Source organism: Ranitomeya imitator, chromosome 2 (assembly GCF_032444005.1).
Source record: "Ranitomeya imitator isolate aRanImi1 chromosome 2, aRanImi1.pri, whole genome shotgun sequence".
In the NCBI taxonomy this organism is placed as follows: Eukaryota; Metazoa; Chordata; class Amphibia; order Anura; family Dendrobatidae; genus Ranitomeya; species Ranitomeya imitator.
This window is the reverse complement of record NC_091283.1, coordinates 360126253-360147790: the sequence shown is the minus strand read 5'-3', so window position 1 is coordinate 360147790 and position 21538 is coordinate 360126253. Positions and strand designations below refer to the sequence as shown.

At 48.4% G+C, this 21538-nt stretch overlaps 1 protein-coding gene across 1 annotated transcript in view; it reads right to left on the bottom strand.

Moving 5' to 3' along the window:
* The window catches only part of LOC138663831 (zinc finger protein 271-like), a 313366-nt gene that overhangs the window by 8107 nt on the left and 283721 nt on the right, over positions 1 to 21538 (bottom strand). Inside the window, exons 9-10 of the mRNA XM_069750172.1 lie at positions 9120 to 9217; positions 8477 to 8567 (exon numbers count right to left, since the gene is read on the bottom strand). Of these exons, the coding sequence (XP_069606273.1) occupies positions 8477 to 8567; positions 9120 to 9217 (189 nt within the window). The remainder of the gene's footprint in view (positions 1 to 8476; positions 8568 to 9119; positions 9218 to 21538) is intronic.

Sequence of the window (21538 nt, the reverse complement as noted above, 5' to 3'; positions counted from 1 at the left end):
TAGAGGGAGGATATAGGAGGAACATATATCAGCATATGGGAAGAGGGTTCTTTTAAAACTCACCCAGTGAAGCTGACAGGTACCGGTTCTGGAGGCGGATCTTTTTTCAGGTGCTCTTTTTGTTTGGTGATCGATCTCCTCTCTGGAGGCTGACCACCACTCTTAGTGCTGCTCCTAGCGCTCCTCTCCTTGCTGGGAGAACGCTGCTCTGCTGCGGGCAGGTGCGCTTTGTCGGCCGGTGAAGCCATCTCATTTGCACACCGGTCCGACGCCAGCGCCGCTTTTTAAACATGGCGCCGAATCTCCTGCCTCCCCAGACCAACCCGGAAGTGCTCCGGCGACTTCCGGGTTAGACGCGCCGCTCTCACTCACCATGCAGCAGCCAGAGGTATTAAGCCGGCCGCTGCAGCGCGCGCGTCCTCATGGAGCCGGGCGGACCCACGGTGACAGGACCCGGACTATGGATAGTTGGCCAGACGAGGGGGGAGGCTGCAAGCAGGGGCTCCCCCGCCGCTGCTTCTGGAACCGCAGCCCCTGCCGTTCCCACAGAGACCGTGCATGGCCCAGGAATCCTCTTCATCTGTAGGTAAGCAGGGATTCCTATAGGAACAGGAAACCTAAACTGAGGAGGAGAGGGGACCGCCTCCTTTTATTCTGTAGGTTTCCTGTTCCTATGGGCGGATCCCTCTCTCTCATGTGGGGTGCTGTCGTGGCGAAGGGTAAAATAGTCACTACCCCAATAGATTAAATTATCTGAGGGTTAAAATTTCTAAAATGGAGTCACTTAATGGGGATTTTTACTACTCTGGTTTTCTGAATTTTTTTCATATTAGGGCTTCTGCAGATCTCTTCTGAGATCTGCTCCTAGGATGTCTGCTTTTGTCACCAGGCGTGTCTTTATTCACATGGCAGGTGAGGCTGGTAATGGGGTAAACGTTAGAACCTTAAGCTCTGGATGATGAAGGCTCAGTTCAGTCACTAAGATTAGGGTGCCTGGGGCAAGTAGTGCAATCCAGTCTGGCAGGATGTGTGTATGTGCTGTCCAGCTGAAGTAATCTTCTCCCTGATTCAGCCAATTGCATAGCACCATATTCTACGAAAGCTCGAAGCATATTGAAAGAAGCTGCAAGATACAACCTTGTTCTCCTTTGGTTCAGTTCTCTATTCTAAGCTTCTTGGCATGTGTATTTGTATCCTGTTGTGATCACGGCCTGTTTGCTGACTACTATTGCGTCTTCTGATTTTGTAATTTTTCTGCCTTACTGGTTCTGACCCAGCTACCTATTATTCTTTCCATTTTACACCACCAAACAGCAGGCAACACTATAGTCCAAGCCTGGGTGGTCTCTATATTAGTCCAGATCCATGTAGAGGTGATAATTCGGTGATGAGTAAGACAATCTTGGGATCAGGAAAATGGAGTAGATTGCGCCTACCTGTTCTTAGTGGCCATCTTTTGTGAAAGTGAAAAAAAAATAGGGCTTATATTTTGTGAAGAATTCTAAAATTATCACCAAATAAAGTGACACACTTCAGATTTGAAAAATGGGCCCTGATTAGGAACACAAAATTGGCTGCAGGAAATGGTTATCAGAGTATTTTGGACACTTAACTATTGTAGTCAAAAACTGTGACTATAGACAATAACACATATAAAGAAATAATACTTCTCAACAGTCTTCATCAGTAAAATATGAGTATCTAGTGGTGAAACCTCTCTGGAGTAATCACAGTATGGGCTTGGTGTATAAGGGACACCGTGACTGATGCACAGATCGCATCAGTACACGTGTCCAACCTTGGTACTAGGTTACCTGTTTCTTAGTGCATGGAGGGTTTGCCGGGACAGACGTGACCGCCGGTGTGCAGGACATGCGACATGTGACAGTAGAGGGAGGGGCAGAGCCAACCAGCAAGCTCCCGGAGGAGATATTGCAGAGAGGCAGGGACCATCAGGGCCGAGGGGAGGTCAGGAAAACCAAGGTCAGTGCGGGAAAACAGTGGGGAATCGGAACCAAAAACAAGAGAATGGTCAGGTCAAAGCAGAGTCAGATACCGGGAGAGCGACGGAGGTAACAGGGGAACAGGCAAAACGGGCAGTCACAAGACGAAGCAGGAGTCAATACCAGGCATACAACAAACGGTACAGAATCAGCAGACAAGAGCAAAACGGGAACAGACCAGGTCAGAAACAGGGGGATCACACAAAAGCATGCACAAGGCACAAGCTCTCAAGGGTCAACTAACTCAGCCGAGGGAAGGAGTATCACTGACAAACGGACAGTCCAAGAGAGGCTATTGAAAGCCCTCCCAAAGCCAGAGGAAGGCCACCAAGATTAACGCCAGAAGCATTAGACAAAACTTCGTAAAGACCATGACAGTATCCCCTCTCAATGGGGGGGTACTGGCCCATCAGGCTTATCAGGATGCCTGGCATGAAACGCCCGAACCAGACGATCGTTGTTTACAGATCGGGCAGGGACCCAAGATCGACCCTATGGACCATACCCCTTCCAGTGTACCAGATACTACAAGGAGTGATGTACAAGACGAGAATCTACAATGTGTACAACCTCATTCTATGTGACCCTCCATCAACACCGGGGGGGGGGGGGGGGAACAGCTGAAACAGAATCTTCCTCAACAAGCCCCAAGGGTTTTAAAAGGGACTTGTGGAACACATTGGAAATCTTGAATGAGGCTGGAAGGCGTAACCTATAGGCTGCGGGATTAACTATTTCCACGTTTTCATATGGACCAATAAACTTTGGGCTCAACTTAGATGACGGAACCTTGAGTTTAATATTCCACGTGGAAAGCCAAACCTTTTCTCCAACCTGAAATGTACGATCCGAGACTCTCTTCTTGTCTGCGAAGAACTTATACCTATCCTGAGCTTTGGAGATATTACGACAGACCTCAGCCCACAGATTTTTTAAACGTTGTACAGACCCCTCTGCCCCAGGACAACCCGAGTCCAAGCAGGAAAATTCCCCAAAATGTGGACTGAACCCATAGTTAATGAGGAATGGGGACATACTGGTGTACTGACTCACGTGGCTGTTGAAGGCGAGCTCAGTAAGGCAACGCATCACACAAATCATCCTGCTCAACAGAGGCCAAACATTTAAGAATTTGCTCAAGGTACTGATTGGTGCGTTCAGTCTGACCATTACTCTCAGGGTCGTACACATAAGAAAAGACAATGTAATGCCCAATTTTTTACAGAATGCCCTCCAGAACCTAGCTACAAATTGCACACCTCTGTCAGACACCACATTCATGGGTACCCCATGCAGATGGACCACGTGCTGCACAAACAGCTTGGACAAGGTTTCAGCAGAGGTTAATGCGGATAAGGGTACAAAGTGGGCCTGCATGGAAAATCTGTCCACCACCCACACAATGGTATTACCCCTGGAAGGAGGGAGATTGATAAAGTCCATGCACAGATGGCTCCATGGTTCTATCATGAACTGACAGACATCAGTTCCCCTGCTGGCTGGCTATAAGAGCTCTTAGAATGGGCACAAACCCCACATGCAGATACACATTTTTTTTACATCCATACCCAACGAGGGCCACCAAAAAACCCTAGCCACGACCACTCAAGTGGCCGAAATTCCAGGATGAGCACTCAGCCTAGACTAATGAAACTCTTGAAGGAGTCTACACTGAAATTGTTCCGAGACAAACAATTTACCTCCCGGCAAAGAGAGGAGCAAGAGACTGGGCTTCAACAATCTCTCTCCCCAGCTCCGATGAGACCTCAGCCACCACCACAACGGGACAAAGAATGGAGGACGGTAGTTCGGGGGGGAGACACAGAATCAAAACTTCGAGATAAAGCATCAGCTTTGACATTTTTGAATCCAGAACAAAAAGTAATGGAAAACTGAAACCAAGAAAAAAAAAGCAACCAGTGGGCCTGTCTGGGGGTCAATCTTTTAGCAGACTCAAACGTCAAATTTTTATGATCAGTAATCACAGTGATCGGATGAATCGCCCCTTCCAAAAAGTGCCTCCATTCTTCAAATGCCAATTTGACCACAAGACGTTCTCTATTTCCCACATCATAATTTCTTTAGGCTGAAGAGAACTTCCTGGAAAAGAAGGCACATGGCTTGAGATTGGTCAAAGTGGCAGGTTCCTGGGACAACACTGCTCCCACCCCCACCTCAGAAGCATCCACCTCCACAATTAAAGGTTTGGATGGGTCTGGCTGGACCAAAATCGGAGCGAACATAAAAAAAAAATGTCAGCGTCAAAAACGAGTCCTTGACAGATACAGACCAATTTTTTACATTCACACCCTTGTGTGTGAGATCAGTAAGCGGCTTGACCACCTGTGAAAACCCCTTAATACATTTTCGGTAATAATTGGCGAATCCCAAGAAGCGCTGAAGACCCTTAAGATCCAGGGGTTGGACCCAGTCAACAACAGCCTGCACCTTCTTGGGATCCATGCGAAACTCCTCACATGACACAATCAGTCCAAAAAAAGACAGCTCTTGTACAAAAAACAAACATTTCTACATTTTGGCGAACAATTGATTTTCCCTGAGTCTTTGGAGAACAGTTCGTACATGTAACAGATGGGTATGACTATCAGCTGACGAAGCCTGGTCCGCCGGGCGATACGCGTGGGGCATCACCACACCAGGTTGTATCTTTGTGGGAGGTTATCTCCCGTTTACCTTCTGTGACCCAGTGATTTCACCATATATAGGTTTCCCATTAGCCATTGTTTGGGCTCGCCTCTTTTTACTTCTGCTTGGGACATAATTGTTGTGCCTACTATTGTTTTGTTGACCTGGCACTGTGTGCATCTTGGCTTACTATTTTGGCACCGTCCCGCTATTTACAATTTTGCGCTGTACCCCATGAGCCATTTGGGTAAATTTTTGGTTACCTTATTACACTGTATTATGGTCCGTTTTTCCTGTGTGTTTTTGATGGTGCTTATATGTTTTTAATTATGTTTTTATTGTTTATGGTGTGTTTTTTTTTGATCTGTCAATAAAATCAGCTTGTATTTTGTTGCTCATTAATTGCAGGTGTGCGACTTGTTGCAGTAATGCTTTTCTTTTTGGATCCTCCGATGTGACAAACGCAGTTTTCCACTCATCCCCCTCCCAAACCCTTATCAGATTCTAGGCTCCCCGAAGGTCTAGTTTGCGGAACCAACTCAACGACACAATCAAAAGGTCTATGTGGCGGTGAGACCTCGGCCTCGATTTCAGAGAATGAGTCTTCAAAGTGTTTTAGGTACTCCGGAATACCCTCCAGACCAACAGACGACACAGAGACAGGTTTTACAGATTTAGTCAACAATGCAGATTTATAACATTGACCGACACAGTTAGGACCCCACTGAATAATTTCCCCAGTCTCCCAATTGATGACTGGGTTGTGGGGTTAGAACCAGGACAACCCCAATACCAACCCAGCAGGCAGATCTTCCAAAACAAAACAACTTATTTTTTCAACATGGACTGAGCCCACCTTGAGTTAAAAGACCTCCGAAACATAGTGAATCACTTCTTTGGTGAGAGGAGTCAATGGCCACCACTTTAACCGGAGTCTCCAGCCTAACAGTCCCCATCTTATATTGATACATAAAACGGGAGTCAATCAACTTGATGGACAAACCGCAATCAACAAAAGCTGTAGAAAAATAAGGACAACTGTCCACCAGCAGTACCACTTGCAGCAAAACCTTTGAAAATGAGGAAGCATGTACCTGAGGTTCTGGGTGGTCTCCTCGATCACCACCCAGACCTAGTCATTTCCCGACACTTTGGCTGATGAGGGACAGCCCTTCCTCCAATGTCCAAATTCCACACAATAGAAGCATAGCTGCTTCTTGCAACGGCGTCTCCTCTCTTTCTCCTTAAGGGTGACGGCGCCCACCTCCATAGCCTCAGATACGGTAATGGCTTAACTCCCACTGGGGAACAACAGGGTTTACACCCCTCGCCCGCAGCCTAAGGTCAGCCTGGGTCATAGTATCCTCCAGAGAATCAGGTGGGGAATGTAAGGCAAAGGCATCCTTAAAACGCTCTGACAGACCTCTGCAGAATAAGCCCCTGAGGGCGGCGTCAAACCAGGAATCTTTAGCAGCCCAGCGTCTGAACTCAGAGCAAAACCACTCGACTGAATGCCTCCCCTGACACACTCATGACCATATCCTCAGCCAGACGCACACGATCCGGTTCATCGTAGATATGCCCAAGGGCCTAAAAAAATGCATCCAGACATTCTCTCAGGGGCCGTGGAAGTGAGAGAAAAAGCCCAAGCCTGAGGGGATCCTCTTAACAGAGATGTAATGACCCCCATCCTCTGACTTTCATCCCTTGAAGAGAAGGCTTTTAACGAGAAATAAAGTTTACATCACTCCTTGAAGACTCTAAATTTCTCTTTGTCTCCAGAGAAAGTATCTGGCAACAGCAACAGAGGTTCAGAAGGAATCAAAGTAACATCTCTGGCACCCACCCCCTGGACTTCTGATGACAAAGCCCCTTTCACCGTATCAGTCACCTGCTGCTGAGACTGAACAAGAGCTTGCTGCTTAACATTCAGTTTATGTATCATGTGAGTCAGATGTTTCACCTGCTCATAAAGAGTGCGCACAGGATACATAATATCCAAACGCACCCAGAAAATGTATTTGGGTCAGTGATGATATCAGAAACACTGTGACTGATGCACAGATCGGATCAGTACACATGTCCAACCTGGGTACTGGGTTACCAGGTTCCCAGTTCATGGAGGGTTTGCCGGAAAGGACGTGGCCACAAGCGTGCAAAACCTGTGACACGTGACCGTAGAGGGAGGGTCAGGGGCGGAGCCAACCAGCAAGCTCCCAGAGGACATATCGGAGAGGGGCGGGGACCGGCAGGGCTGAGGGGAGGTCAGGCAAACCAAGGTCAGATACCAGGAGAACGACGGAGGTACCAGAGGAACAGGCAAAACGGTCAGTCACAAGATAAAGCAGGAGTCAATACCAGGCGAACAACAAACGGTACAGAATCAGCAGACAAGAGCAAAACGGGAACAGACAAGGTCAGAAACAGGGGGAATCACACGAAAGTATGCACAAGGCACAAGCACTCAAGGGTCAACAAACTCAGCCGAGGGCAGGAGTGTCACTGACAAACGGACAGCCCAAGAGAGGCTATTCAAAGCCCTCCCAAAGCCAGAGGGTGGCCACCAAGATTAACCCCAGAAGCACTAGACAAAACTTCATACAGACCATGACATGGTGGTTCTTGGCAATCTAAACTATCATAAGGGCCAATATTTTCTGTCAAATGACTTTCAGGAAGAAATATTAGATAGTCAAAGATAAGAGTAGAGAAAGTATTAGCACCCCCATTTCAGGAGAGATTGTGCAGTAATCTGAATTCCTTGGAATAAAACATAATGGAATTTATGACGTGGAGTGAATCCATGAAACCAGGGCTCGAGCTATGCCAACACATCTTCTGCAGGCGTGAATAAATGTATGTTACAGCCACCAGTCACGCACAGCTTAGAGATATATCATGGCACAGGTGTAATGTATTTTATGTAGTTTGTTGTGATCCTGTTTGTAGTTGGTTTTAAACGAAAATGAAAAGTCAGGATAAAGGGGAACTCTCCTGTTATTGTACAGAAATTCACAATTGACCTCACTGCACATTTAGTGTTGTCGATTTTAGAAAGTGAAGTTCAGCCAGAAAGACTGGACTTGGGCTTGTAGGGACCATATGAGCACTTTCAGTAGCACAGAAATGAGAGAAGGTAGATTCATCTAATAAGATATCAGGGTTCTAGGAAGCCAACAGCATCATTACTTTCCACTTTCTCTTACAGGCCATCATAATATTTTTCTTCAAATGATTTTTTAACTTGTCAGTACATTCTACGTTTGAGGTTATTTGTCTTTGCAGTTTACAGATCTGGGCAGGTTACAGTCAGCATCTCCTAATTTCAGGGGGTAGGTGGATATTCCAGGCTATATGTTCTACAGAAAAGGGCTTTTAATGCCCAAAGTCATTTGAACAGTTTTGGAGAATGTTGTGGTCTAGAGACAAAATGGTGATCACACGATGGTATAGTCCAGCCGTGTCACAACTGATAAAGCAGCCACAGCCGGTGACTGAGAAGAATCTGTAACTTCTCTGCATTTAGTGATTACTACTCAGCAGCACGGTGGCTCAGTGGATAGCACAGCAGCCTTGCAGCGCTGGAGTCCTGGGTTCATATCCCACCAAGGACAACATCTCAAAGGAGTTTGTATGTTCTCGCTGTGTTTGCGTGGGTTTCCTCCGGGTACTCTGGTTTCTTCCCACATTCCAAAGACATACTGTTAGAGAATTTAGAATGTGAGCCCCATTGGGGACAGCGATAATAATGTATGCAAACTGTAAAGTGCCGCGGAATATGTTAGCGCTATATAAATATAAAGATTATTATTATTATTACTACTCACCTGTGTAGTCACATGAAGGAATCTCCTCTTTACACTGCTCATCGACCCTCACGTATGTCTCTATAATATTAATATGGGTCAGATCTTCACCCTGAAACAAATATTGTAAAAGTCACCGACAGATGGAGACGTCACATCTATGATCAGCTCTAATCCTGCCATCTCCACCGTTCTCATTACACAAGTATAACACATATAATAGGCAGGGAGGATGGACAGGGAGTCTCCACGTGGGTAGCATCCAGCTGGAATCCAAGCGTGTTTGCTAAAATGTGTCTGGTGGGTGCCAAACCTGCTGGTGCATTTAGCAAACAATTCTGGCACACGGACCAGTTACAATGAAAAAAGTTTGGACACGATTAAAAATAAAACAATAAAAACAACATGATGCGTTTCTGGCGCAAAGGTGCGCCCTTAGTCAGGTTGTGTTTCTTGTTTATCTTTTGTTCAATAGTTTATATTGAATTTTCTCACATAACAAACATTTTACAAGAAGCATAAGAATCCCGGCCACGCAGGCCGGTATGCTGGTTTCCTTTTCCAAAACATATAATACTGGTGGATAAAACCAGACTGAGCACAAGACCTTCACAGCCATCTATATATCATAGGGGAGATCTCATGACACCTTATCTCCATCTACCTGATGATCCTGAGGAACATTGGGATCTTCTTGTTTACAGTCCTGTGGAAGAAGAGGACGGGGACATCTCTCTGGTGTTGTCCTCTTACTGGATAGAACTGGAAGAAACACATACAGGGACTGAATTAATTCTTTACATACAGATAATAATAGACGGTTTGTATTTAGCCCTGTCTATTACCTGGTGATGTGAGTGGCTGGGGAACCTCCATCATGATGTCCTTGTGCAGATCTTTGTGTCCTTCTAAATACTTCCACTCCTCCATGGAAGGAGGCGATGCTCCACATTCCCGCCTGTTGTTGGTTTGGGGAGATCGGAACCTTGTAAGGATCCGTCGCCCCTTCATCCGAAGAGAAAAGTAAAAATCAAAAAATTGAAAAGTTAAAACAAATAAGGATTTTTTGAAGGCCAGACCCGTGTGCCTCCCACGGACAGTAAGCATGAACTGGTTCTCTTGGAGCCAGCATGAGGGAGTATACTGCAGAGGAGCTAGCTTTCTTTGTATTAACTTAGTGTCAGCCCCTTAGTGGCAACAGCATTACACCCATGGTCCTGTGTTCCCCAATGAGAAGGAGAAAAGAGGAATGCAATGATGACCAATAAGTGGGAGTACTTGTAGAAAAGAGGGATACAATTGAGCAGAGAGGATATAGCCCGTTACATAGAGACTTTTTTGAAATGCTTTTTATGCAGTTTGGGGCCTCCTGGTGGCCGGGAGTAAACCTGCAGTCCTGTGTCACCCAATATTAATGAGGAAAGGAGCTCTATAAACAAAACACCCCGACATGCAGCCCAAAGCAAGTGACATTACACATTATCTGCACTGCACCGAGTAACATCACCCCTTTCCCCACATCAGCCCTCCAGCAAGCAGCAACACCCCCGCATTCCCCACGCAGACTCCAAGCACACAGCCACATGCAAGTGACAGGACCCCTTCTTGTCCCATGCAGCCGCCCAGCACGCAGACCAACGCAACCATCAGGACCCCCTCTTCTTCCCACGCAGATCCCCAGCCATACGCAAGTAGTAGCACCCCTTCCTTCCCCACGCAAGTAACAGGACCCCTCTTTCCCCACGCAGACCCCCAGCACACAGATACAGAAAAGTTCTAGGACCCCCTCCTTCTCCATGCAGACCACAACATGCAGCCCCACACAAGTAACAGCAGCCCTTCCTTCCCACCAAGATCCCAAGCCCTACGCAAGTGACAGGAACCCATCGTTCCCCATGCAGACCCGCAGGACGCAGCCCCCTGCAAGTAACAGGACCCCTCCTTAAACATGCAGCCTTTCAGCCCCACTCAAGTAACAGGACTCCCTCCTTCTCCATGGAGACCTCCAGCCCCATGCAAGTAACAGGACTCCCTCCTTCTCCATGGAGACCTCCAGCCCCATGCAAGTAACAGGACTCCCTCCTTCTCCATGCAGACCTCCAGCCCCATGCAAGTAACAGGACTCCCTCCTTCTCCATGGAGACCTCCAGCCCCATGCAAGTAACAGGACTCCCTCCTTCTCCATGGAGACCTCCAGCCCCATGCAAGTAACAGGACTCCCTCCTTCTCCATGCAGACCTCCAGCCCCATGCAAGTAACAGGACTCCCTCCTTCTCCATGGAGACCTCCAGCCCCATGCAAGTAACAGGACTCCCTCCTTCTCCATGCAGACCTCCAGCCCCATGCAAGTAACAGGACTCCCTCCTTCTCCATGGAGACCTCCAGCCCCATGCAAGTAACAGGACTCCCTCCTTCTCCATGCAGACCTCCAGCCCCATGCAAGTAACAGGACTCCCTCCTTCTCCATGGAGACCTCCAGCCCCATGCAAGTAACAGGACTCTATGCTTCCTCACGCAGACCCACAGCACAGAGCCACTCGCATATACCAGGACCCTTCCTTCTCCATGCAGAACTCAGCCACACACAAATAACAGCACTCCCTTCTCCCCACACACCCCAAGCCGCATGCAAGTAACATGACCCCTCCTCCACGCAGACCCCCAGCCACACAAGTAACAGGACCCCTCCTTCCCCACGCAGACCCCAATCCAACAAATACAAAGTCTCCCTGTTCCCTGTGCGCCCCTCAAACATGCAGCCCCCCTTGCAGGAATATCCACTTGTCTGTGCCCCCAAATCACCTCAGTGTAATCTCTGCAGCCTCCGCACAATGCGGCTTCCTGGTGTCAGGTTTGCAATGGAGGAAGAGGCTCCGCCCCTCCTGTGACATCATCTCCTCACATGGTCACATGACCTGACGTCAGCAGAAGTCCTTCACCAGTTTGGATTTAGCCTTGTCCTCATCTAGTGGGGGCTCTGCAGGTGGAGGGATGTGGAGATCCCCCATTACTGGCACATTTAGGCTGTGTGCACACGTAGGAAATGTGGTGCAGAATTTTCTGCACTAAATCTGCATCTCTTGGCAGAAAACGCAGGTGAAAGCTAAATAAAGATGTACAAGTGAACAAAAAAAATTTTGATGTAATTTCTTGTCCAACCTCCTCTTTTACATTTGTCCAACCCACAATCCATTACACACATAGATAGATGATAGAATAGATAGAAGAAATAAGCTAGATAGATGGGTGACAGATCTATAAATACTGATCGATAGATATTATCTATCTATAGATCTATTTGTCATTATCTAGCTCCTTCTTCTATCATCTGTCTATACTATCTATCTATAATCTCTCATTCCTTCAATCTATTATATCTATCATCTCTCTCATTCCTTCTATAGATAGATAGATAGATAGGTGGAAGGAATGGGATAGATGATAGATGACAGATAGATCTACAGATAGATCTATACATAGATCAATAGATATTATCTATCTATAGATCTGTCTTCTATCTATCTCATTCCTTCTATCTAATCTATCTCTCATTCCTTCTATTATATCTATCTCATTCCTTCTATCGATAGATACTGTAGATGGAAGGAATGGGATAGATAGAAGGAATGTGATAGATATATCTATGGATAGATGTAGATAGTGTGATGCAGTGACCCCTGTAACAGGTAGGGGGCGCTGCATGGTCTCCCCAGTATGCGCACGGAGGCGTATTGAGGCCGTGCGTGGCAATTGTGTGCATGGATGTGATGGTGAGACAGTGTCTGGCATTGTGGTTAACGGGAGGTATGTGTCACAGGGATGGATGCTCCCTGCGATGCAACCCGGAGTATCTTGTCTTTAGAGCACGTGAGCACTGAAGATGTTATTTAGTGCACCTGGGTCCGGGTTGCGGGTAGCTATGAGAGGGTCTAGCTACCCACATACCTCACTGAGTGGGGGGCTCACTGTATCTTTTTCCCTGCAGGAGTTTGAGGACCTGCAGTGATGTCATGGTCATGTGACCAGTGCATGTGATGTTACCTCACCTGTGGGTGTGGTTACAGGCTACCTAAAGGAGGTGTGTTAGCACATGGTGGTGAGTGTTTGGGAGTCTGCAAGTCTGGGCAGACTTCCATGTGTCCTGGCTGGACACTGCAGAGGGGCCCTGTGTATGAGTGACCTGTGGAAGCCTGTGTTGCTTCCTGGAAAGCACATGCTAGCGTGGGAGGTCCTGGGAGTAGGACTGGATCCCTGAGCAGAGCAGTGGAACTTGGGGAAGCTACAGTCCTCGGTGGGTCTGGACTGACTGAGATATGCCGCAAAGGCAAGTTGGTGATCCCCGTTTGGCAGCTTCTCCAGAAGAGAGGACTGACAAGGAGTCAGCTGGTGGAGCAGGAGCTCCCGTAAGGTACCTTCATAGACTGTTGGTCCTTATTGTGTTATGAACTGTGTGGTAACCCACGGCAACTGGTCAGGAGGACCAACGTGTTTAGTTGCTGCAACCTGTGTTCTATGAACTGTGTGGTAACCCACGGCAACTGGTCAGAGGAGGACCAGCGTGATTAGTTGCTGCAACCTGTGTGATATGAACTGTGTGGTAACCCACGGCAACTGGTCAGGAGGACCAGCGTGTTTAGTTACCACAGACTAAGGTTCTGAGACTTAATGTGAAGATAGTGTGTTAACGAATGGACTACATGTAAGACATTAAAGGGTCACTGTCACCCCCCTGCAGCCGTTATAAACTAAAAGAGCCACCTTGTGCAGCAGTAATGCTGCATTCTAACAAGGTGGCTCTTTTAGTTTTGTGTTCAGGTATTATTAAAATAAAGCGTTTTGAAACTCTGCAGAAATACCTGTCTTTGTCCACGGAGGCGGGTCTGAAGCCTCCTCTGTGAAGTGCCCAACAGCCGTCACTCACATCTTCTGGGGTGATGGTCGCCGCCCCCTGCGCGCTGTTTTCTTTTCAAATTCGGCGCCGGCGCTGTGTAAATATTTGTGGGGCAGGCACAGTAAGCTCTGGCTGTCTGACGTCACAGCCAGGCTGTCCTCCGTGGACAAAGACAGGTATTTCTGCAGAGTTTCAAAACGCTTTATTTTAAAGGGAACCTGTCACCTGAATTTGGCGGGACTGGTTTTGGGTCATATGGGCGGAGTTTTCGGGTGTTTGATTCACCCTTTCCTTATCCGCTGGCTGCATGCTGGCTGCAATATTGGATTGAAGTTCATTCTCTGTCCTCCATAGTACACGCCTGCTCAAGGCAAGATTGCTTTGCGCAGGCGTGTACTATGGAGGACAGAGAATGAACTTCAATCCAATATTGCATGCAGCCAGCGGGTAAGGAAAGGGTGAATCAAACACCTGAAAACTCCGCCCATATGACCCAAAACCAGTCCCGCCAAATTCAGGTGAGAGTCCCTTTAATAATACCTGAACACAAAACTAAAAGAGCCACCTTGTTAGAATGCAGCATTACTGCTGCACAAGGTGGCTCTTTTAGTTTATAACGGCTGCAGGGGGTGACAGTGGCCCTTTAATGTGAAGATAGTGTGTTAACGAATGGACTACATGTAAGACAGTGATATGCAACTTGGCTTACGATGCGGTTTATGCTGTACAAAATAAACCGTATGGACTGTTTTGTTTGAAAAAATCGTGCCCGAGTACGTCAATCCTGTGCCAAGCGAGTAATCCCCTACCCGTTAGTAAGAGCAATCTTACATATGGCGTTCGAATGCGGGCATCGTTCCAGGTGGCACGTACAGAGTTAATTGCTGTGGCTCGGCATGGCCACGAAGATGGCGTCTAGCCTGTAACTCGGCGGAGTTACGAAGGTGACAAGCATCTGGCTGTGGATCGGCGGGTCCACGAAGGTGACAAGCGGCTTGCTGTGGATCGGCGGGTCCACGAAGTTTGCGGTGGAGCCGTGCAGAGCCTTGTGGAGCATAGCTGCAATTGCAGCAAGAGGTTGCACAGCAGCTGGAGCTGCAGTGGCTTGTTGTCGGCAGCCGGAGGTGCCGGTTATATGTGTTTGCAGCGGGAGCTGTGGCAGTACCAGTAGGAGCTGGTGAAGTGACATAAATTTTTTTTTTTTTTTTTTTTCCCCTTTTCCCAGATCGTGCAGAGTCTTAAAGGGCCAGTACAAGCCCAGAGACATAGTGGTGTACTGTGCGAACTGGGGCCTGAGTGCCGTGGGGAAGTCCACGGGGTGTACCCCAGGGAAGGGGGTGTCCCTAAAAGTGGGCGGGGCCGCAAACTGGGATGGTTGCACAAAATGGGGCGGAGTCCCAAAAAGGGGCGGTAACCCGAACAGGGGTAGTAGCCCAAAAAGGGGTGGAATCCCAAAAGGGGCCTGTAACCCAAACAGGGGTGGTGTCAAAAAGCGGAGCACTTGCCCAAAAGGGGGCAGGGCCAAAAAAAGGGGCGGTAACCCGAAGTTGGGTAGAAGCCCAAAAAGAGGTGGAATCTGGGAAAATGGTGGTTTCCAAAAAGAGGGAGGAGCCTCCCAAAGAGGTACTGCAGACAAATGGGTACCCAGGGCGTATAAGTTATGTGTGTCCGGTATGCGGTGTGAACTATCCCCCTGGTGAAACTTTACGGGGGTGTGCCGTGCGGATGCATGAGATAGAGATGTACGGACTGGTCGATTCTGGGGGCCCTGTGACTCTAGTGAGGGTTGCACCTGACGGATTTGAAATGCCTGATAGGAGAGTCAGTGTAACCTGCATCCATGGGTACACCAAGGGCTGTCCAGTGGCCAGGGTGGTCCTCGAGACGGCCAAGGACAGTGCAATCCATGATGTGGCCATAGTCTCAACCTTACCCTGCCCAGTGATAATTGGCCGGGACTCTAGGTTGTTCACAGAATTGTGGGAGAAGGGAGCTTCTTTACAACAAGAGAATGGAGGGCTCTCAGCTGGTGGGGTTGCATACCTTAAAGCATTTATTTCTCCCAAAGTAGTTGGGGCCGACGACGGGTTGACCAGTGGGGAAGGTGAGTCTGCCCAACTTACGGACATGTCACCTGAAGTGTACCCCAGGAAGACTGATGGGTCAGGTATAAGGGTGACCAGAGGAAAAGGTGCGTCTGCCGAACTTACTGACCTGACGTCACCTGACATGTGCAACAATGTGACTGGTAATGATCTGGTAGATAAGCATGTGGTGGTAAAACAGAGTGGAGCTGACACCCGGTTAGAAAGCAACTGGAAGGTTCACCATGTTGGGGGGTGTGACACAGACTCCAAGGGTGACTGTGACATGACATGGCCAGTAACAAGCGCTACAGCTGAGTACGGTGTAATGTTATCAGAAATACTGACACAGGGGAACGACAGGGCTCCACAGGGTGAAGACAGGATGGCAGTGACAGCCATGCCAGAAATTGTGACCTGTTTAAGTGGGGACTGTCGGTTCCAGGAAGACCAATTGGGTGGTGGTGACTTCCATTCAGATGATGACACCAGTGGAAAAGAGTGCAGTAAGGCTGACTCAGGTACCGCTGGCAAGTCTTCCTCCCGTCGCCGGAGACGTAGGAAAGGCAAAGGGGCTGAACCAGTTGCACCTTGTGAAGATGTGACGGAAGAGGGTGAAGGCTCCAGAAAATCTGGTGCTGAGGACTTGAAGTGTCTGGAGCACTTTAAAGTCCCAGGGGAACGGGACGAACCTAAGGATGTCACCGCTGAGACCCAAAAGAGGGCTGACGCTGACAGTGCAATGTCTGAAGGTGCAGATGTGGAGGAGGCCACCAAAGAAGTGGTGCCTGAAGTAGATACCTCCTTAAGTGACGCATGCTCCACCAATCCGGAGGATGGGAGAAGCGAGAGAGCTGCTCAAAGAGTCTCTCGAACAAGAAAAGGCCCTGAGACAAATGGCGGAGCACAGGTTGGATGAGCTGGAGAAGGAGGTCTCTGAGCTCAGAGGTCACCTGACAGTGTGGCACAGTGAGAATAAGGCCTTAGGCGAAAATGTGGTAGTGCTCCGAGAAGCAGTAAGAAGTCTTCTGTCAGAGGAGAAGTTACGGGTCCGAGACGTACAGCAGTCATCCCCGAGTGATAACAAGGCGGAGCTGCCGATACCCATCTTGGCAAAGGTTGTTGAGAAGGGTAAAACTGAGGAAGAGCTCGCGGTAAAGGCAGAACAAGACAGTTGCCCGGTCGTGACCGATGTCTTGATGGAAGTTCCGAAGGTAAACCAGGAGCCATCTGTTCATGAAGAAAATGAGACCTCGTTCTTCAAGTGTGTTGTGGAGATACCCGAGGATGTGCGGAGTGCATGTGCCAGTGAGGGTGCGCATGAGGCTTTTAAAAAGGCAGTGGAAGCATGTAGTGTGCACTGGGCACCAGAGACAGAACAGTTGGTGATTTTGTCGACTAAAGAAGTCACAATGAAGCGGGTGGCTATCCTGAGGGATATGCACCTACAATGTCTCCACATGAAACGGATGATCCTGTTGAGAAATGAGGAAGCTGCTCGACGTCTGGAGCTTGCGAAAGAAACTCAAAAACGGCTAGGCTTTGTGGAAGAAGTCATCCTCGTACCCGGAAGTTTGGTGGGGAAATTCGTCGGAAGACTTGGGAGAGTGATGCAGGAGATAGTGAATAAATCCGGTGTGAAGAGACTGAGGATTCTGGCTGATGACGAGGCCCAGGATGTGGGTGAAGATGGGATGGTTCCATTCCTTGTTCTCGGGTCCGTAGAAAGTCTTGAGAATATCCGGATGCTCCTTGGGTATCGCGTGGCGTACCTAAAAGAAATCGAGCAGCTAAGACGTGAGAGGGAGCAGATCAATAAAGAGCTGCAGAAAATGCAAAACAGATGGCCGCCAGCATCATCTCACGAGTTAGAGAAGCGAAGAGGTTCGCTAAGGGCTGAAGGTCCTCAAGATGAAGCGAACAGAGGACATAAAGACAATAGAAGAAATGGCCAGCAGAGAGGTTACAGAAAGAGGCCTGATGAAAGAGACAAAAGTAGTGTCGTCTCAGTTAGCTCAGGGCTGAGTGACTTAGGTGGGAGACCCGGTAGCGGACGTGTTGACAGTCAGTCCAGACAGGTGGTATGGGTGCAAGGGGATTGTGACGCCAGATTGACCATGATGCCCAAACCCGACTGAAAGGGCCCTCTCGACTGGTAGGGCAAGGTGACTTGGGTACCCGGTCTCGAGGCCCCTGGGCTAAGACAAATGTTCAACCCCACAAGTTTGAACAGAGGGGGGGGGTATGTGATGCAGTGACCCCTGTAACAGGTAGGGGGCGCTGCATGGTCTCCCCAGTATGCGCACGGAGGCGTATTGAGGCCGTGCGTGGCAATTGTGTGCATGGATGTGATGGTGAGACAGTGTCTGGCATTGTGGTTAATGGGAGGTATGTGTCACAGGGATGGATGCTCCCTGCGATGCAACCCGGAGTATCTTATCTTTAGAGCGCGTGAGCACTGAAGATGTCATTTAGTGCACCTGGGTCCGGGTTGCGGGTAGCTATGAGAGATGGGAGGGTCTGACTACCCACATACCTCACTCTGAGTGGGGGTGCTCACTGTATCTTTTTCCCTGCAGGTGTTTGAGGACCTGCAGTGATGTCATGATCATGTGACCAGTGCATGTGATGTTACCTCACCTGTGGGTGTGGTTACAGGCTACCTAAAGGAGGTGTGTTAGCACATGGTGGTGAGTGTTTGGGAGTCTGCAAGTCTGGGCAGACTTCCATGTGTCCTGGCTGGACACTGCAGAGGGGCCCTGTGTATGAGTGACCCGTGGAAGCCTGTGTTGCTTCCTGGAAAGCACATGCTAGCGTGGGAGGTCCTGGGAGTAGGACTGGATCCCTGAGCAGAGCAGTGGAACTTGGGGAAGCTACAGTCCTCGGTGGGTCTGGACTGGCTGAGATATGCCGCAAAGGCAAGTTGGTGATCCCCGTTTGGCAGCTTCTCCAGAAAAAAGGACTGACAAGGAGTCAGCTGGTGGAGCAGGAGCTCCCGTAAGGTACCTTCATAGACTGTTGGTCCTTATTGTGTTATGAACTGTGTGGTAACCCAACGGCAACTGGTCAGGAGGACCATCGTGTTTAGTTGCTGCAACCTGTGTTCTATGAACTGTGTGGTAACCCACGGCAACTGGTCAGAGGAGGACCAGCGTGATTAGTTGCTGCAACCTGTGTGATATGAACTGTGTGGTAACCCACGGCAACTGGTCAGGAGGACCAGCGTGTTTAGTTACCACAGACTAAGGTTCTGAGACTTAATGTGAAGATAGTGTGTTAACGAATGGACTACATGTAAGACAGTGATATGCAACTTGGCTTACGATGCGGTTTATGCTGTACAAAATAAACCGTATGGACTGTTTTGTTTGAAAAAATCGTGCCAGAGTACGTCAATCCCGTGCCAAGCGAGTAATCCCCTACCCGTTAGTAAGAGCAATCTTACAATAGATATACGGATAGATATATCTATGTGTCTATCCATATATCTATCTACGTCTTTCCATAGATATACCTATCCCATTCCTTCTATATATCCCATATCTATCTATAGTTAGAAGGAATGAGATAGATACAAAGATCTATAGATACATAGATCTATCTATTCATACATCTATCTATAGATATATCTATGGATAGATATATCTATAGATAGATGTAGATAGATATATGGATATTTAGATAGATATATCTATATATTGTAGCATAGCGCCTACTACGTGTCTTGGGGGACACTCGCTTTGCACGGGATTAACACACTTGGGCACGGTTTTCTATCAAAACACAGTCTTTTCCTATCGCCACGACAGCACCCACAACGAGAGAGGGGATCCGCCCACCTTCCGGACAGGAACCTACAGGTTAAAAAGGGGCGGTCCCCCTCGCCCTCCAGTTTGGGTTTCTGTCCAGACGGCGGGAGCCTACAGGTCGTTTCCTCTTACCCGGGTCCGCCAAGCCTCTGTGCGGTGTCCGGGGAGAACGGCAGAGTCGGGGGCCCGGAAGCAGCGTCGGGGGAAGTCCTGTGTCCAGCTTCCCCCCTCGTCTGGCAAGGAGCGGTGACGTTCCCGGGGGAAGGCACGCCGCCCTGGGTCGTTCACACGCGCGCGACGCTGCAGGAGCAGGTCGGCGCTTATGACCCGGAAGGAGAGTGAACAACTTCCGGAGGAGACCGGGAGGAGGAGCGCGGGACTTTTGAAAAGGAGCAGCGCTCAGGTGAGATGTGTGTGCGGCAACATGTCTTCGGCAGGAGACGCCGAACACCGACAGGCAGGAGAGCACAGGTCTCATAGCGGCGAACGTGGGCAGCAGGACCCTGGCAAACCAGCGTCACGTCGCACCTCACCCCCTCAAAAACCGGTACTCTACATTTTCCAGCAGTGGTGAGTGTAATATGTAGACCATTGCCTGATACAGCTGTTTTTTCTACACTATGCTTTATTGTAGGGGAAAAAGGTCTCCAAATCTAAGCATAAGCAGTGTGCTGTATGCACAGAGCCTCTACCTGACACATATGTAAAGAAATTATGCCAATTATGCATATGTCGTATGTTAGAAGAAGAGGCCCCTCTCCGGGTATCGGATTTGAGGGAGGTAATTAGGGAAGAAATAAAATCATCCCTTAAAACCAGACGGCATGAAAAAAGCAGTGTGGAGTTGGTGTACGATTCCAGCCCTTCGGTACAAGAGGGCGAATGTTCGGAAAGTTCTTCGGCATCCTCTTCAGATGAGGAGGGAAGACCTTGCTTTTCCACGGATGGTATGGAAACCTTAATTAAAGCAGTCCGTGCAACTATGGGGGTTGCAGAGAGTAAAGAACCGAAAACAACCCAGGAGATCATGTTCGCAGGGCTGAGCCAGAGAAGTCGGAAAGCTTTCCCAGTGGTGGATTCCGTTAAAGATCTGGTCAAACGGGAGTGGGACAAGCTGGATAAAGGGTTTTTACCTTCAGCGGCAAAAAGAAGGTACCCCTTTGAAGATGACACTTTATCCCAGTGGATGAAGGTTCCGAAAATAGATGCGGCAGTAGCCTCTACTTCGAAAACAGCCTCACTTCCGTTAGAAGATGTAGGGCTCCTCAAAGATCCTTCAGACAGAAAGGCTGACATGCTCCTTAAAAAACTATGGGAGTCATCATCTGGAGCCTTTAAGCCTGCTATCGCAGGCACCTGTACGGCCAGATCAATCATGGTCTGGGTGACTCAGCTGGAGGAGCAGCTTAAAGCGAAGGTACCCAGGGATAAGTTGTTGAATTCCCTGTCTCAGGTCAGAGAAGGAGCAGCTTATCTAGCAGATGCCTCAATTGATTCTCTGAAATTGGCCGCAAGATCGGCAGGTCTTTCGAATGCAGCCAGACGGGCACTATGGCTTAAGACCTGGAAGGGGGATGCTCAGGCTAAAGCCAAATTATGCTCCATTCCATGTAGGGGTGAGTACCTATTCGGCCCGGTGCTGGATGACATCCTTGCAAAGGCAGAAGATGGGAAGAAGTGATTTCCTAAAACGTTTAATCCCACTTTTAGGAACGCCTTCCGAAGACGCATGCCCTTCAGGAGATTCCAGGCAGACCAGCAGGGATATAATCGCGACTGGGAAACATCAGATCAAAAGAAGAAAGGTGGATACTATAAGAACCCTCCATCTTTCTCAAGACGTAGGCGTAATTACAGATAAAACAGATCTACCAGTAGGGGGAAGGCTAAAGTTCTTCTCAGATAAATGGAAAAAGATTACTTCTAGTGCCTGGATAATGGGGGTGGTTGAGTCCGGATTAAAATTAGAATTTTTGAGAACTCCCCCAGATCATTTTGTGATAACATCGCTGGACACTCCGGCCCAACAACAGGCCTTAGAATTAGATTCAACAATTGCTTACAAAGCGAGTTATTGAAGAAGTACCAAAACATCAGGAGAAGACGGGTTTTTATTCTCCGCTATTCTTAATCGCTAAACCTGATGGGTCCTTTAGGACTATCATAAATTTACGTAAATTGAATAAATATCTTCAGTACCACGCTTTTAAGATGGAATCCATTAAATCAACAACTAAGCTTTTGTTTCCTAGGTGCTACATGTCGGTCTTGGATCTAAAAGATGCGTACTACCATCTTC